Genomic DNA, 18387 nt, shown 5'->3' with positions numbered 1-18387 from the left:
GTTGGAGCTGATGCTAAACRGACATTAAGGAATAAGGAGCTGGTAGCATCCTTTACTGTCCCATTTCTCCCTTTTATCCCTTACCTGGTGGAATGAGTAGTCAAGTCCCTTCTCTGTCTCGACCTGAAGTTTCTCCACCCACATGTAGAGCACATGATGCTCTACAATCTCAGGTGACACTAACCGCCATGTTACAAGCTGCTCTAGGCTGGAGCAGTYGATGTTTTTGCTTCCACATCTCCATTTTGTTTAAATACAAATAGCGTGGTGGGGGCTTGAGCCCCGGAGTCTTTCTGCCCACTCTGCCTGGGGCAGAGAGTTGTGCGCAATGTCCCTGGCTCTGGGCTTGCTGAAGCAAGAAATGACCCAACTCCAGCCGGCGAAACAGAGGGAGACCTTCTGAGGAGAAGGGTGACAGGGTGCGGGTTTCCTTAGCGTAGTCGTTGGGGAGATAGCTCTCAGTCTCCAAGATCTGTGCGGTAGGCGGTGTCTATGGGCAGAGGCGAAGCAGAGAGGCACGGTAGAGGTTAGCGCGCAGCACGAGCTGTATCGCCGCGATTTTGTGCAGGGCTGTCACCCGAAGGCAGCAGTCTGAAGAGGATTAGTAGCGCTTAAATGGGCCCATCGGACTTCAAGTTATGGTGGTGACTGCTGCAGTCTTGAGATGGCTTATACCTGGCTTAGCACCTCATATGGCTGTCCTGCATCCTGTGCCATGTTTCTAAGCAGCGCCACATAATTTTCTGGGGATTAGCGGATTCAGATTTCATTTGGATCACTCAGAGTATCTCAAAGTCCTCCTGATAACACAATAATAGCTATTAAAAGAAAACATAATTAAGCAAATAAAAAAAATTTTTTTGACTTTTTTTTTGTTTGTTCCACTCTAGTAGCAACCATCATGTCTCTCTCTCTCTTTTTTTTTTTTTTTTTTTTTTTGAGAATAATTCGTCCTAACTTAAAACAAAAAGGGAGTCTTTTTGCAGGTTCCAACATAGATATTTAAAATAAAATTTTACAAAACTCCTACCAGCCCCTGTACATAAGGTTAATCAATTAACAGTAATTGGTCACTTATGCATTTCTGTGAGACTTAGGCTCCAAAATATTGAAGACATTTTTTTAAAAGGACTTGATCCACTTAACTGCATAGCTACTTTTAGAAATGTTAACTTYATTGTCAAGAATTTCTAGTGACAGTGCTCTAAAACAATATCTGGGCAGGAGTTGAGCTGTGGTCTGTGAACGGCTGGTGGTCGCAAAGCTGCGGTAAGTCATCTGCAGCTGGTCTGTGCAACCATCTTGCCTTAATTACACAGTTTATGATAAGAGAGCAGAGCGCTCGCTGAGAAATTCACAGGGTTGACAGAGGTCTGTGATCCAAAAAATTGGAAACCAGTGGCCGAGACTGATAAGTACAGATTCAAAGCTTTCTGATTGCAGAGAGAGCAGTGTTTTCCCTTCTTTCCCCATCTGCCTATCATTACCTGTCATTTCTGAGTAAAGAGTTTAATTTTTCTTTAAATTTTTACCCCTAAGGAGATCGGGTTGATAACATTTGACTGAGCAGTGGTGCCCAGAGTTCAAGAAGTCAGATATCTCTCTTACTCCAACTGCTCCAGGCCTTTGAGTCTCCAGCATCGTGTGGGTAGCTAGCTGTGATCTGTTTTGGGGAAGGGGAAAGGCTCTTTCTGCTTTCTGGGATCTGTCACGGCTTTTTCTGTTTCTGTTTTTTTTTTTTTTAATGTACCATTTTTATCATATGGCCGTTAAATGAGCATTTTCCGTTCTTTGAAATGTTTTGARGAAGAGGTCCTTTGGCATGACTTTTGTATTTCTGTGTCAGCCTCTTTCAGTGACTTCATATCTCTCATGAAGTAAGGCAATTAAGTGGATTTTAGCAGTCTGCAGTAAGATCTTCTTAGTRCTTTGTCCCTGGGGTTAATGTTACTACACATTTTTCAACAGTTCTTTTCTGTGCCATTTTTCCTGCCTTAGTACTTTTTTCTCACTTAAGCAATACAGATTTTACAATTTTTAAAAAGTATTGCATTTCAGTCTCCATCAAGTTTACACTCTCCCATCTCCTACGTAATGGCCTTTTTAAAAAAAATTAAGTATTTTTAATAGACTTTTTTTTCCCTGTAATCCTTCAATGACATTAGCAATCTGACTCATTTTTTAATCTTATTTTTTTTCCCTAGTTGCTCTGCTATGTTTGCTGATGTYGCGTGGACAGTGAAGGTGCAGAACTTAATTGTGTGCTTATGGCAATTTATATATGGTGCACTGGGAACAGATGAGACAGTTGTGATGGAATGGTGTGAGGGTGATTTCTTACATATTGATTTGAATAATGAGAAAATAAAAAGAGATTAGGGCTGCTTGTGGGGAGATCTGGTAACTTTTGTTCTCAGATGATCTTCCTCTCCTGCCAGGAGAGATTTGATATGGACTCAGTTATTTTGATAGGACATTATATATGATTAAAATAATTTTGAAGTGTAATGTTACTATTTGCCAGAGTTATCCAGTAATTTCCTTCATGATATTGGCTTCTAAGATTTTAAGACAGTAGGTTTTTGAGCTGTATGATCATCATGTGCAGCTGAGGACTATGTCACACATGGTTTTTACTCATGTCTATATGTATTGTGGAGTCACGATCTTCATCATCAGGCAAGATACCATTATGCACTTTTAAAAGTGCACACATTGCTGTCGTTTAAATCTGTATATTGGTTGTCCTGAATGCTGTGTGTCTGTAGCATCCTTCAAAATTGTAGATTTAGACTGTAGATTAGAAATGTTTTTTTTTCTCCTGTAGAATGTCATGTAGTTGAAACAGAGACAGCTTAGAATATTTCTCCTTACTAAAATAGATTAATTGAGAGGCCAGGCTGTATCAGGTCTAAGCATTGCTGTGYCTTTGATTTCTCTTATTTAAATATTTCGTTTTGAAGTTGATGCCTCTTCCCTTGAATTGCTTGAAAAACACTTTAACTTCTAAAGTCAAAAGGTATTTACCATGAAAAACACTGATGAAGGCACGATTTTGCACTTYTTTTGTTTTCCTCAAAAAATTGTTTACTTGTATTTTCCCAAACAACAACTTTAATAATATTCTACAAAATGGTCATATATTTTATGTACAGTTGGTTAAAGTCCTGTTCATCTAAATAAGGGCTCACTCAGAACAATCTTGAATGAGTTGTCAGTTCACATAAACCTGGTATTTGCAATTTTCATAAAACATCCTAGTCAAAAAAGAATATTAGGAGAACATTAAGTTATCTTTGGCTTAAAAATTAGCTCTGCTAGTTTAAAAACACAAAGAAACTCCCTCTGAAACTCAGTAGGCTACAGTGGATGGTAAAGGGTAGATCCATGTGCTTCGTCCTTTGCCGTTACTCGGTAGAGATGTATGGTAAAGACGGTATGTGTGATGTGGACGGGTGTTTCACTGGAAGAGCCACRTTCAGCAGAAATGGTGACTGCCTGGAGTCACAGGGTGTATTTTGCATGTGTCTGTGGAGCCATCATTTCTCTCTTACGCTTGCCAACAGGGTGTGTGCTCTTTCAGGGTGATGTGTAATCCTCTCCACTAGAACATGGAAGAATAACCTCCGGAAGTTTTTAGCCTTTAGAAAGAAGAAGTCTGTTACTTATCCAGGGTTTAAAAGTTGCATGGGGGAGAAAAATGCTCAAGTGTTCCCTAGAAAGTTTCTTGATTGTTCTTAAGAGGGGAAAATAGGCAGAAGACAATCTGATGTTAATCTATGCCCTTTCTTCTTGCAACTGGAGAGGCAGAGAGTGAGCACCTTGATTCAAAAGCAATCTCTGTATACATACATATTTTTTACTTAAATGTTAAATACTGCTGGAAAGCATGGTCTGATCCCATGTGTGTAGGGGATATTTCTGTAAGATTTCTTCAGTGTTATCTAGGATATAATCCTAATTTCCTCTTCAGTGAGCATGACTGAGAATTATGGTGGGGAATTCCTAGAGGAAAGAAATTCCTGCGTATGGATCTTAAGGGCCAAGGATATCTCTCATGCCTGCAAGTGAGCAGTCTATTCCTTGTGTGGACGTTTAAGCCCAATTGTAATAAAATGAATAATAATAGTTCGCTCAGATGTGCTCTCTGAATGCCAAAGGACAGTTCTGAAGATTTCTGAGAAAATGCTGAGAGTGTGTCATCCTTTCTCAGAATACAGATGTGATTCAGGGCTCAGGAGTGTTAAAAGCGGAGGGAGAGCTTTGCCTGTAGCATGTCTCCCTTTGACTCCTCCTCTGCACTAGTGATCCGAGGTCCCGCCATCTTGTAGCAGTTCATCATAACCATCAGCTCAGGAGCTGGAGGAGAATGAAAAGGGGATACAGAGATGTTCTTCATGGAGCCTCGTGGAAAAGCGTAACTAGAGCTTGAAGCAGCCTAGCCAAATAACAATTCAGTTACAAAATGGGGTTCTCCCTTTCTGTCAGTGTTACTGTTTCTGAATTTTCTCTCTTCTAGAAGGTCTGGAGTCCCTTAAAGTTGAGTCTGCAAGGAAATCTTTAATATCATATCCAGCTGCGTTCTGAATCGTGTTCAGAGCTCAATGTAGCAAGGGCATTTCGGGAGTTCTGAAGACCATATGCATCGTATCTGCAGCGAGCCTAGTCTTGCTGTGCTGGTGACAGAGTCATTCTACGTGTCATGATGCATARGACAAGATTAGATAGGCTTAGTGTCAGATTTATTGTGCCTTATCTTCCTGCCATTTTTCAAAGCATAGGCATTGTCATTTAGATATGAACTTGTTTGAACTTCTCTGTAAATTCATAGCCTCTCACCAATGCAGATTATTCTGAGATGGCAAAATCCTTTTCTTGTGATTGCGAGAGTCACGCTGAATTTGACATTTTGTTGGGAAATCTTAGGCTTTCTCTTGGCAGCTTACTAGATGTGTAAACTCCTGCCCGACAATAGCACTTGCATTACTGAAAAGAGTGGACAGCTGGATACATTGACAGGTTTTCGGTTTGGTTTTGCTTTCCATGCATTGTGCGTTCATCCCACTTTCTACGTTTCACTGAAAATGTAYAGTTTATTTGAAATGGTTAAATTTTTGAGTCAGCATTACAAGTTTTGCGTGTAAGCTAGCAATTACAATTTTAACGTCTCATGTGGAATCCAAATTTTTCAGACTCATCATAGCTCAAACCATTTATATCTTAGAGAGAAAAAGGGAAAGAGATGGAAAAGAAAATGGGAGCATTAAATCCAGGAGCACAAAAATTTAACGTTAAATCTTCAAGGAATTCTGTTTTTACGTGGTACTATGAAGTCCAGTCAAAATTTGGACAAGCAGTGGAGTACGCCTGGGTGAAGCTCATTATTAATTTACATCCTGTCTCTTTCCAGGCCCCTTTGACTTATGGCACCCTCTCTGTTGCCTTTAAAGATCCTCCTGTGTAGTAGATCAGTGTTCTGTCTCTTGGAGAGACCCTGAAGTCTAGAGCAAGGCTTTCAGAGTCCTGAACAGCTTTCGATCAGTCCTGTTGCTTCATGCAGACAGCCTTTTCTAGGAGCAAGGCATGTGTAGGCGGAAGATCCGTGCTGCCAGTGGTGGGGGGGCATTTGCACAGCCTTGCAGAGCAAACTCACTCTGGGTGGCTGATGTTTTTTTTTTCTTTGATGCTCCCCTATAGACCCAGAGGTAGAAGTACTATATACCTTCCTTACGAGTTAACATTTGCTCTAATAAGCATACCACTCAAAGCAAACAGGCAATACAGAAATATTCTGAAGGATTAAGAAACTTCTGGGGGGATAGTAAGGGAGACATTAAATAAGGTTAACTTTGAAACAAGTAAATCACATATTGATAGGTTTTGATTGGAACACATGATTTAATGCAAGAGAGAAGCTCTGAGAAGTGATAGTGGTAAAGATTTGCTTTGATGAGGGACAGAAATTAGGCATGGTTTTGCAATATCCTAATAATGACCAAAAATAGTGTGGTTGTGAATTCTAAACTAGATTTGGCTGTTTTTCTTTTTCAGCAAAACAATTATTCAGTAGAAAATGCTAATACATTGAAGAAAAGATATTTTTATAGAAATGTGCTAAGTCAGGGAGAAATTATTTTGGAAAAAAAATCCATATATCTAAGGTGGTTATCTCTTATAAGAGCCTGATGGTAATGACATACTACGAGAATATGAAAAATTAACATTAAAGTCTTTGATCAGGCTTCCTCTCGCAATCCTTGTGCCTAAGTGAATGCTGGCCGTTGTTCTCCTGATGGACCTGATTCATATTGTCTACATTATTTATTGGAACAAGAACTCAGAGCTGGGTCTTCTGCATATGGAGTGAGTGGCCCAACCACGGAGGCTGTAGTCAGCCCCTCTGCCTCTTTATTTGTTCTTGAAAACTGCAACAACTCCTGGAAGAGAAACAAGAGAGATATGTGTCCACAACAGCCTGGGAAATCACCTGAAATATGTAAGATTTGGGATGACAGCTAAGAGCTTCAACCTGAGTCCTCTTTTCTGTGACAAATGTCATTTAAAGCCTTTATTCTTGTTTCAGTTGAGATGGAATCTTTATTTTAGATCTGAGGTTCAAAACAGTGAATGAATGTAGTATCAAAGGTTTTTATCACACTGGATGCTCTCTGTCTGATGAAGAATGCCAAAAATCAGCAGCCTGTTGGCACTAGCAGTGTTATTTTCTTCCTTTTTGCTATACTGAAGGTTTTGTGGGGTTTTTTCTGTAAAAGTGATAACTCCCTGTGACATCTGTCAATTGTAGAATATTGTCTGCCTCTCYTGACCTCCAGTTAAGAGCAGGGGGCTGAGTTCCTTTCATCTTTTCTCACCAGCTTTGTCTATCATTACTTTGTGTTTTCTGTGTTTCCTAAACAAATAGGATCATAAATGGGAACTTTGCATGAAACTGAACTTYATTTTCAGTCCTGAAGTGGTTATGGAAGATGCTTTGCCTGAGTCTTGGTGCAAGACTGTGGACCTAAAGGATTTTTTTTTCTTTTCCTGAGCCTAGCATTAGATGAKACTGGAAAGCTTTTTTTTCCTCTTCCTACTAACAATCCACAGGTTGATCCTTGATAAGAAGAAGAATGCTCTCAAGGTTGCCGTATCTTTCCCTGTACACACTGAGGGTTATCTCTAGCTTGAGGTTTTTGTTTATTTTTAAAGCCAGGCCAAGTTAAACTCTCTGGTTTAGCACCAGTGTGTATTGTATGTGTAAGGATAATGTGTAGGGAAAAATTTTATTTTGGAGTTCCCTCCTTAGAAGTATCGTCCCCTCCCATGGCTTTTGCCCTCTGTCCTCCCTTTCCTTGACTTCTGTTTTCTACAGTCTGTGGATGTAAGTTATCCATGAACTTTTTCTAAAGAACTTTTGAAGGGCTCTAAGTTACCTGAAGCATAGGCTATATATTTGAAAATACAATGCTATTATTCTAGGGCTCTAGGATATTATTGCTATACAGAATATATAGACCCTAATAGAAATGGCTGTTTTGTGACGTACCAGGTACTGTTTGTTACTTTGGGACTATAAAACTTGATTTGCTTGTCAGACTGAGCAGACCTAGTACACAGTAAACAACCTGCATAGTAAATCAAAGTGCCATGCACTCACACAGAAGTCATTTTCAAACAAAATATATCTCACATTCAGTCAGGAGAATATGTGTTAAATGCCCCCATTATAAATCACAAGTCAGAATCACAGAAGAGTGATTAGTCAACTCACAGGTATTTTTCCATTTATATTACTCTGTAAAAGTAAATAGTTATTTTTCATTCCTTTATAGTTGTTGGTTACAACAAGATCTATTGACTTGGGATTTGCCAAGAGCCAGTAACTTTTCATTTTGTTGTTGCTTTAAGATTTCTAATTGTAGTCCTATAGAACACAAAAACAAAATAAGACTTTCTTTTTCATCTTCCTCCACCTTCTCCCATTTCTCTTCCTTTCATAGAATATCTCCATGCATAATACAGTTGGAGGAGCAATGGCCGGACCTGGATCTCACCAGCTCGCAAATACGAGGATGCCAAACCACGACACCAGCGTTGTGATTCAACAAGCCATGCCATCTCCACAGTCCAGTTCTGTCATTACACAAGCACCTTCTACAAATCGACAGATTGGGTAAGTCCATCTCTCCTTTTTATAATTTCTCCATATTTCTAGTTCCAGTACGACCAAGTGTTGTCCTCTTGGTTCTTAAGGTTATAGCATAACTTGGTCTTATTACTGTGTAGCAAGAACCCCTATAATACAAGTTGCAGCTTGTGGTGAAATGGCCAGGATACTAGAGCTATTCCAAACCTGTCCCTTTGGTTCAGCATGGGCAGAGTGTTATGATTTCAGGGAAGTCCTGCTTTCCTCTACAGTGTTTTGTTTTTACATGCTTACATTCAAAGTTCGTGCTGTTTCTAAAAGCATTCTGGAARGAAAGACAGTATTTTTGGACATAATCCTTTCACTTACTTCAGTGAGAATTTTGGGCTCTTGGTAGGATTAGGCTTTTTTCTAGGTGCTCTTTATATCTGAGAAATGGTTGAAGACAAAATAAGACCATCTAGATAATGGAGTTTGGCACAGATACCTCTGAGAACAGTTTCTCAATTTGTGATGATGGATCCATGTTTATTCCCATGGATTGACAGTATGGATGCTTGTTGTATTGGCTTGAAGGCCAATTGTATGCTCATGTTTGGAGAACTGCACAAAAACATATGTTTTGTACACTACATTAAAGCCAATATGAGGACCTCATAAGTCACAATAACTTATTTTTAATTWTACAGAAACTACCCAGATGGTTTGAGGTACAGATTTCTGTGCCATAACTGTGAGAATTTGAGCTTTCTTGTGCATGAAAATGTGTGGATAAAACTTAAACCAGTGGACTGAGAATGAAAAAGCAGCTTAGATTCATTATCTGTCATTTTTAATTTGGTCACCTGTGTTATATGATAAATACAAAAGCAGTCTCTGTCTCTAGTCATTGTCCAAGTAATTGATGAGCAACTTGCAGCCTCTTCAGAGTACAACTGGAAAGTGAAGACCTGGCATTGAAAGCTCAAAATCCTTGAGTTATCCTTGAGTTTGCTTTCAAGGTTCTTGGTGGCTGGGGCAGAATAYGGAGTACAGCTCTCCATCTCCAGATGTCCTGATGGCAGGTGTGGCCTGGGGTACTGACCGCTCCAGAAGTGTTGCACAGCCACACTCAGAGCAAGAATTCCATCCCCAAGCCCTGTTTTGTGCTCCCGACAAAGCGATTTTACTTTACTTTACTTTTACTTTTTTTACTCTTCCAAGGTTTGAGTCTTAATAGAGAAATCTGATAGCATGGGTAAAGCAAACATRTCTGATAGATGTACCTTTGTGTATGTACTATATTGATAAAACATAGTGTTCATTGAAAGTTCATGTGCAATACCTTTCAGTTGAATCCCCAGCTGTGAATCTGAGAAAGTTCTCTTCTTACGTACATCCCCCTCTCTTTGAAGACAGAGACTTGGGGAGAAGGGGAGGAAGAAACAATTTCATTTTGAGTTTTAGAAAGTGAAACAGTTAATGTCATTATTTAGGTAAAGGATGATTAAGCTCCTGCTCAAATTGTGACTTAATAGGCCTAGCAGTAATTATGATTCTAATTAAAAACAGCCCGTTCCCAAACAACTTAATAAACAGTGGTGAGGTGTTTTAAGTGGGACTGTACTTGGCTTCCAAACAATTGTTTCTGTATAATGAGAAAAAAACTGCATGTGGTTTTGCAAGACCCTGTCAGTCAGGTTTTAGGTTTGCTTTGGTTCAGAGCCATGATGATTAGAATCTCCAAAGTTAGAGGGATTTAGGGTAAAAAGGCCTATTTCCTAGTCAGTGGTGAGTGTCTCATTTGGGAAACTGCGTCATGACATATCTTAGTTCTCCCATGTGATTGATTCACACAAATGTCTCTTAAGTCTGAGTCTAAAGCTGCTCGATTAGGAGGCAATTGTCAGCATTTTAGTCTCTGTGTGAGTTGGTATGTGAATGAGGCTTATGTTGTGACCTCCTCTGTTCCCCATTCTTCCCTCCACCTAGGAAGTTTTGTTTTCTTCCATGGCGTGTCCTAGGAGATAATTGCTGCATTTTGGACTTTATCCACTTGCTAAACTGTTGAGGATCCTTGTTGTTTGTCTGCTTTTCCTGCAGTCTTTTCCCTGTACTCCGTATTCTATTTATTCAATGAACATATCTTGTTGTTTCCATTTATCTTCTTCTTATCCTTCTAAATGTGCTAAGAATTATGTTCAAGAATCACCCATGAGGAGTACAGACGGGACTATGGCTTCAGCATTAGGCAATTGAAAATAAATACAGATGGATTATAACCAGAAGATTCAGAACATATTTATAAGCTCTGCAAAGTTTAGTGGTTTTGGTCTGGCCTTAAAAAGTTGTGATAGTTCAGCTTTTTAATGAGCCCAAATTCTGAGGTGCTGAAATCAGTGGTTTTGGGTTGGGCTCCACCTGTTTTTAAAACATCTGAAGTTGCCCCAAAGGGTAGATGAGTCCTTACCATGGAAAATTGTGCCAGAGAATATGCCTTTTAATGAGCAATAAAAATGGCAGAGAGCAACTGGGTGAAACTCTCTTTGAGTTCTGTAGGAGCAGGATCAAGCCCTAAAGGTTATATAGAACCATCTTGTAGGAATATTCTGATTTTTATCGTAACCACAAATATTTTAGTGTCAGACTACGGCCAAGCCACCTGCAAATGTTTGTGATGGCCTTTCTCCAATGCAAACAGAGAACAGCAATGAAAGTCTTCATTTAGACCCTGCTTGTAGGCTGTGCTCCAGTAACAGAGAGTGGGACCCACCTGTGCTCGCACACAGTTTGTTTCATGGTGAGGAACGGGTGAGGTTCACAGAAGCTGGCATTCCTGAGGGATGTCATTTTCCTCTCTTTTCTTCACTTCCTCTCTTTCTCTCTCTYCTTTCTCATTCTGTCTCTTTTTTTCTGTCCCCCACTCTGGCTCTGGGGGCTTGCATATAGCACGATATGGACACAGGCATGGGAAAACATGACAGAATGAGCGTTGTTGGGCAAGCCKTACTGGCACAGCACATACGTACACATTGTTTCAGGTATTAAGCTCCAGCTACTGCTAAGCAGGCATCCAGCCAGGTTAACCAGAAAAAAGGAAAAGCATGAAGGGTAATAACTTAAAAATAAGATGGAGTGCAGTCCCACTTTCATCCCACTGTCTACTTGGTTGAGAAAGAGCAATATTGTTATTATAGCAAACTGGCAGGTTGCTATAAAGGTTCCAGATAGTATTTATGTGGTGAGGCAGTCTGTAACCTCCTTGCTCCTCCCCGCCCCACACACCAAAGTCTTTAGCATGTGGGAGGAATGCTGTAACTAGTAACTACTTGTGCTGATGAAAAATCAGTTGAGGAACACTTACCAGTGAAGGGTGTCTTTGGCTGATTAATAGCACATCATTTGGAGATAAGTTACTTGGAGGAAAAGCAGTAAGGCATATGGAGAAAGAGGAGAAAAATGATATAAGACATACATTTGTCAAAGGTATAGGAAGGCAGATAAGCTGAATCAGCTCAAGATACAGGACTCTGACTTAGGATGTACAATAGCTGCTTTTGTCTCCTTTTTTAATAACTTTTTTTTTCAGTATTTAGCAATGAATGTGAAAATTACAGTCAGGTAAATTAGTGTCAACACAGTAAGCTGGTCGTTTTATTTGGGTATGTTTTTGACTAGGTAAGATGTCTTTTTCAGACCAGCAAAGACTCCATAGGTGGCTGCAGCCTAAGAGCTCAGTCTTCCTGGAGAAAGTAAACTGGTTAAAAAACTRGTTAAAAACCAACAGTTTAAAAACTGCTGTTTTTAAAGCTAGTAGCAGACATAACAACTAGTAATTATTCCAGTCTGAAGTTCACTGGTATAGCTGTGTAGCTGAAAGGGAACACAAGAGGATTCAGGTTGTCATAGATCCAGCAGCTTGTTAACACAGTACTAAATAGAGAGACGTGAGTCCACTTTCAGTGAACTCAGACTCCAAAGTGGACATACAACACTAACCATGTGATATAGATCATCTGCTTTCAAAGTGTTGTAGAGTATTTTAATCAACATAAGATGGTCTTCTGGCACAGCATCAGAAGGGAAAAGATTGTAACCACATTTGGTGAAATGTAAGCAGGTAGAAGATGGCAACAAGAGGGGTTTGAAAGATGCGTCTGGTGGCTTTATGTACTGACGGATCACAGTACTGATGGGAGGACAGCCTTTCAGTCCCCACATGCAGCACTGATTTTAACACTTATGGCTTTCCTTCTGGTTCATCTCTTTCCCTCTCTTATTGCCATACATCTCTCTTTCCAGCTTACCATCTTTTCCTGGGATCAGATGCTTTCCAAACAGAGGGGCATGGGAAATGGAACGGATGTGAAAACTGCATGTAGTSGAACTTACAGAGGTTCAAGTAGACAATGAAGAGCAGACTCCTTCTGGCTGGCTTTGGGGATTTGGAAAATGAAAATAATTTTTCAGTTTAGCTCTAATCTGAGAGATGTGAGGTGGCAGAAAGACAGGGCTTCTCTCTGACAAACACAGGAGTTTCATCAAAGCAACAAGCTACCTGAGAAGTGCAGCTACTGATTGGGTTCTTAAAGCTTTTGGTTATCATCTTTTACAGCTCCAGGAGATAGAAAAATCTTCTGTAAGCTTCAGCTGCAGAAATCCTTCCATAATGTATCTAGTTCAGGAAAGTACTGGAATAAACTGGTAACTCAGACAGAGCTTTGTATGTCTGTATATGTCAGAGAAGGTTTTTCTTTAAGCTCCTAGAAAGCTGGAGGAGTGTGTGTCATGAAAGAAGCCATGGAATTATATGTTTTTATCAAATTCAAAGACCAGTTCCCTTACTAGGGGGAACAGCCTTTGTTCTAGCTCATCTATTTGAACAGTGGTGCCGCAGAATGGTGTGAGCTGGGGAGAGAAGAAATATTCACTGAGAGATAAAGTATCAACTGACTTCTTCATTACTTTATCAGGTCTACCCGCAGCTTTTATTGTGCAGGATTTAAGAACATGTATTAGATCACCATGAGGGGATGAAAAGGGAGAGATGGGAAGGGAAAACAGCTGACAATGACACTCTGTCCAAATATTTTTTTTTTCTGTCTTTATACTGAATGTTTTAACTTTATTTACTGTTTAATGTGCCTGCTTCTTTTTTTGACAGTATCTGTTTTTTTCGTGCTAAGACATGTTTTCTGTAGTTTGTTCTACTACACTGACCTCAGTAGAGGTTAGTGAGAGCAGTAGTTAATGAGAACAGTAGCCACAAGTCTCTGGGAAGCTCAGGTGAATTACTTAGGAAATAATTATGAATGAACATTCACAGAAACAAATTGTCTCGTAGAGTAAGGCTAGTAAGCGGGGTGGTGTGGGAGAAAATGTAGCCTGATATAGGGAGCCTTTCAAGCCATTTTTTCCCTTTTAGCCTGCTGTTGCCAGGATTCACATGTTTACCTATGCATTGAACTGTGCTGGTCTATGTTTGATGTTTGAAAGCTCTGTCTTCTCCTCAGCTTCCCCTGTTGTTGTTTGCATTGACATGTTCAGGAGCTGCTGACTCAATCCCTCCCTACACTGCTAAGTCATCAAGAAAAAGAAAAACTCCATTTGGTGTTTAAAACGCTGTACAAAGAGGTGATTGTTAATGACATCTCTATAGTATCCCAAACCACATACTCCTATGCTTTCCCAAAACCTGTTTCTTGCTGTAAGGTCCAGGGAGAGATTGGAAGTACTGAGATATATCAAGATGACTTTCAAGGAACTGAAAGGAGGATCATTAGCTATGTAATAAATAGCCTGTCAACCAGGAATGGAAACGGCTTAGTGTGTTTCTTATCTGACTTTTGAAGGCAACCCTTATCCTGAAAGGCACATGCTCAGTATACACATTGGTTAAATTTATCAGTGAACTCAATATCATATGCCTTGTATTTTCTGCTTAACAAAAGTCCTAAGCATATTAGAAATGCTGTTTGTTCCTTACAACAACAAGAACACCAAGAACAACAAAATGCCACGGATACTGTGTAACTTCTTGATCAGTGGCTGCTATTATTTTGTTACCAAGATAAACTTTTTCTTCCATTTTCAGTAGCTATAGCCCTCTCCATGTGGTTGTTTCAGGTAGGTAGGGATGACGCACACGAGAAATTCTTATATAATCARTTTATAAGAAATGGAACATGAAGTTTCTGTTCTAGAAAGCTTGCACTACCCAAGAACAATAGGAAAGTGAGGTCAGAATAGTGTTGGGGACCTATTTCTGTGTCTGAGCAGAAATACTGAGCCTTCAAAGATATAGGTCAGCTTTTGCATCAGAGTAAGCCATAAGTAGGACTTAAATGATATACAGAACTTGGAAAATACGGCATTGGTTGTTTAATTTTAGTGGTTGATATCTCTTACATACATCCAGTATATATATATATTATATACAATGTATAAATCTTCTTAAAAAGTGTCATCAAAATTTATAGTCAGAGCTTCTGATTTATATGACTCTTTGAACTAAAACAGATGTAAAATCATTTTTGGATGGAAGAGGATCTCAGAGTTGCAGTGGGTTTGGTGCAACAGATCATGCTTCCCTAGACCAGAAATGATCGTTAGAGCTCTGCACAGCTGAATCGCACAGCTCTGCTCTTCATCACAGGTTTTCACTTAACGTGCCTTGATGCATGATTCCAGTATGTGTTTTATCCGAGTGTCAGCCTGTTTGACAGGTACCTAAGCTGCAGTAAAACACTAACTGAAACAATATAGACCTTGTTTGGTGTAAAGTTTTTTCTTTCTTTTTTCTTTCCTTTTTTTAGGATTTAGTTGGCATTGATGTGGTGAACAGAAACCACCTGAGACATGGCTTGTCTCGGTGTATTTTTGAACAATTTCAGTGGGATGTAAATACAGTTAGTAAAGCATTAATGTTTTTTTTAAGCTGGTACATGACTGAAAAACAATGGCTGTAGTTCAGAGAGAAGTTCCTGGGGAAAACATAAGAGTTATAAACTAAGCATAAAGTGTATGGATCCTATTTTACCATCTGTAAAAGCATGCCTCCCCATTAACTGAAATGATGAGTTGAGTTTAGAAATCAATGTTATGCTGTGGTCCCGTATAAGGCCTGTATATGGCTTTGGTTATACTTATGGACAAACCAAATATGCACTTGAAAAAAACACAACATAATTTATATCAAAAGCATGGATAAATCTAAGATGACAATATTACTAAAATGTCTTCTTTTAAAAAACTGAAATGATATGTGATGTAGGGGGGAAAATCTGTCATTACAGAGAACTTCTAGCAAAGTCCCACATGGTAAATCATAATTATAAATTTCCCGGTGTAGTTTAGTACAAATTAATGAGATGGATGAGGAACTGGTGATTAGATAGAACCTGCAGGTAGAGTCAAAAGTGTTCATTTTGATGAGTGTGAGAAGAAGATTCCTTGGAAGAGAAAAGTTAAAGAATATGCTTTAGAAGCATTTGCTGCTACAAGCATTTGTGTTCTGCCAACAGAGAACTTTATTCTGAGCTCACATAAATGAAATGGAACTTTGCCAATAAAAAAAGGGGTTTATGTTAGTCCAGTTGCAGAATCCAACTCCTAATTGGTTTATGAAATGAAGGGGGCAATCTTTGAGCTATTACTAGCTTCCTCTGCTGCAAGTGAAGTGAATCGCAGCTGTTCTGATAGGGTCCATAAAAACTTGGTGAGGTAGTAAAAAGTTTTCAGTGGACAAGTCTCCAAATAAGTGGAATCTGAATCTCTAGCTTATTTGACAGTCTTCAGAGAGTTGTATATATTTCCTGGAGAATTTTGGTTCATATTGTGTTACCTTATCTAGTTCTATATCCATAGCATCCAGACTACCCAGTGCTGTAAATGTAAGGACTCAAACTAACATTCTTGCTTCTTCTTTTTAACCCTAAAACCTAAGACACTGGGTATATATAATAGGTATAGAGTGTATACATATTAGATATAAGAGGAAACTGTATTCAGAAAAAAAGTTGTATGTGTTGTTTTCTATCCTTTTGCTTGTATCTTTGTATTTTTCTTTTTCCTCATCTCTTGCTCTTTTTGGTGAGGTAAGAGAAAATAGTAGAGTTAGCATCAAATGGTCCAAGAAAAAAAGTATTCTACTCCTTCTAATCTTAAGATTTCTTTAATGAAAATGGTCATTTTTGGTATTCATAAGAGACCAAAAGAAGAGCTGTTTCTTCAAATAGCTTACAATTTTCTAGAGCTGGTTGGGAGTCAGATATGTTAATTCTGAATTCTTAATAGAGACGTTGCTTTGAACTATTTGTTCATCTCACTGGTGTTTTGAGGAGGTACATTATGTGCATTTAACATTATGTACAAGTTACCTGGGACAAGTTCATGTCCAAGCTGACATTTTTTGATATCATTGTATATGTTGAGTAATACATAATTTTCTGCGAAGGCTGTTCAGTGCTCATTTAGAATTTTGTGCTTCTTAGCAGTCTTCGCATTAAACACTTTTTTTTTTTTTTTAGGGCTGGTATGTATCAGGATCTCTTTAGACATACCCTTTTTTTCTCTTGGGAGAAATCACATCACATTGTGGCTTGTCATGGTATCTCAGTCTCCTTGTGCCAGATGTTGCTTGTCACATCCAAGATAGGCTGCTGCATCTGGTGTCTGGAGATCACCATGCCACTGTATTTAAGCTACAAGGTGCTGTCTGGGGGGCCTCTGAGCTCAAAGAAATGCCATTAGGAAACAAATACTGGCATAGCTGAATATGCATATTCTTTTTCTGACCAGGCCAGATGTGTCCCCTGGCTTGTAATATGCAGTAGTATTGTCCCATGATAGAAAGATACTTAGGAGATACACAGATCTGAATGGTAATGTTGTCATGGAGCATCTGGGCAGAGCTGAAYGTGGGAAGCCTCCCTAACGCGTTCATGGGTCAAGCTTTGCTCTCAGGGTGTACTTTTGCGTTGTTGCTGGAAACTGCCCCTGGAGAGATGAACTGTGGACTTGACGTGCCTGAAGGATCTTCCTTTGGGTATGCTGGACATCATTAATTAATTGTTGCTGTGAGTTGTTGATGTAAGTTTTTGAGGCAGCATATGTAAATGAGCATTATGAAAGTGGGCAAAAGGCAGCAATAATCTTCAGATATTCAGCCAAACAAAAAGGGCTGTTAAACTCAACAGGCTGTTATGGACAGATGACTGTGCTTGAAGTATTGATGCAACATTTGAAGAAATGAACTGGAATATAAAACATAAAAGAAAAGAACCAATGAATGAACCAAAGAAATGAACCAATTTGCTGTTTTATCTCTCACATAGCATTCCCAAGTGGTTCAAGTGGGTTTGTTTGCCTAAGGTTGCATAGCACAGGTATTAAACTAAGCCTATATTGAAGATACATGATCAGTAGATTTTTAAAATCAGAGCTAGTTACTACATATATCAGAAAGATGACTCTTGTGGAACACTTTACCTCTGTACAAATAATTTGCTTTTTAGCCCATTTTAATTCTTTCTTTCTCTGCTGTGCTTTGCAGGCCCACATAGGAAAGAGACCTAGAATGTCTGAATTGTTTGTGATCTATAGAGAAATAAAATAGGAAGCAGAAAATATTTCTACTGTGAAGTAGCAGGGAAARTTGGAAGAAAGTAGTTAGTGAGTTCCCTTTGTGCCCTACTAAATGGATGTGGAGAAAGATATGGATTCTGGGCTCCATGACAGGGAAGAAAATCCATACTTGCTTCCAGCTTTTCCCCTGGCCTCTATATAGTTCTATTGTTCCAATAAGAAATTTGTGACTCAAAGGATTTATTCAAGATCTATATAAAACATAATAAGCAAAGTTCATTCCAGAAGCCATCAAGTGAAACTGTATTTCTCTATGGAGAAAACTGGGGTCCCTTCCAGTCTGGTCTTTTACTATACACAGCCTAGTAGCTTGGATCTTTTTGTTGCATGTTAGCATAGCGTAAAGGGTTGTGGGGCCCTAACTCCTATAAAGTAAATGCTAAAAACAATATTGRACCCAAGTAGAACCCATAAATGCAGAGAGAAGCAAAAATCGGTATATAAAAGAAAAATAGAGGTTGAGAGCAARAGCAAAGCCACATTTCAAACCTCAAAGGAAAAAATCAATTTTTGTTTTGGGAGAAACCTCCTTAGAAATGTTCAGTTTTCCTTATGACCAAGTTGGGAAGCTGCAAGATGTGTCCTTGAGGACACTGCAGATGACTCTGCAAAAAAAA

At 39.1% G+C, this 18387-nt stretch overlaps 1 protein-coding gene across 2 annotated transcripts in view; it reads left to right on the top strand.

The window, feature by feature from the left end:
* The window catches only part of CREB5 (cAMP responsive element binding protein 5), a 215754-nt gene that overhangs the window by 36313 nt on the left and 161054 nt on the right, over nucleotides 1-18387 (top strand). For both annotated transcript variants that reach the window (XR_014896181.1, XM_085307535.1), the window contains exon 4: nucleotides 8001-8173. Coding sequence is in view for 1 of the 2 variants with exons in the window: in XM_085307535.1 (XP_085163661.1) it covers nucleotides 8001-8173 (173 nt within the window). In the remaining variant the exon portion in view is untranslated. The remainder of the gene's footprint in view (nucleotides 1-8000; nucleotides 8174-18387) is intronic.

Source organism: Rhea americana, unplaced genomic scaffold, assembly GCF_003343005.1.
Source record: "Rhea americana isolate MKP2758 unplaced genomic scaffold, rheAme1 scaffold_26, whole genome shotgun sequence".
Lineage (NCBI taxonomy): Eukaryota > Metazoa > Chordata > Aves > Rheiformes > Rheidae > Rhea > Rhea americana.
This window is presented reverse-complemented; position numbering and strand designations above follow the sequence as displayed.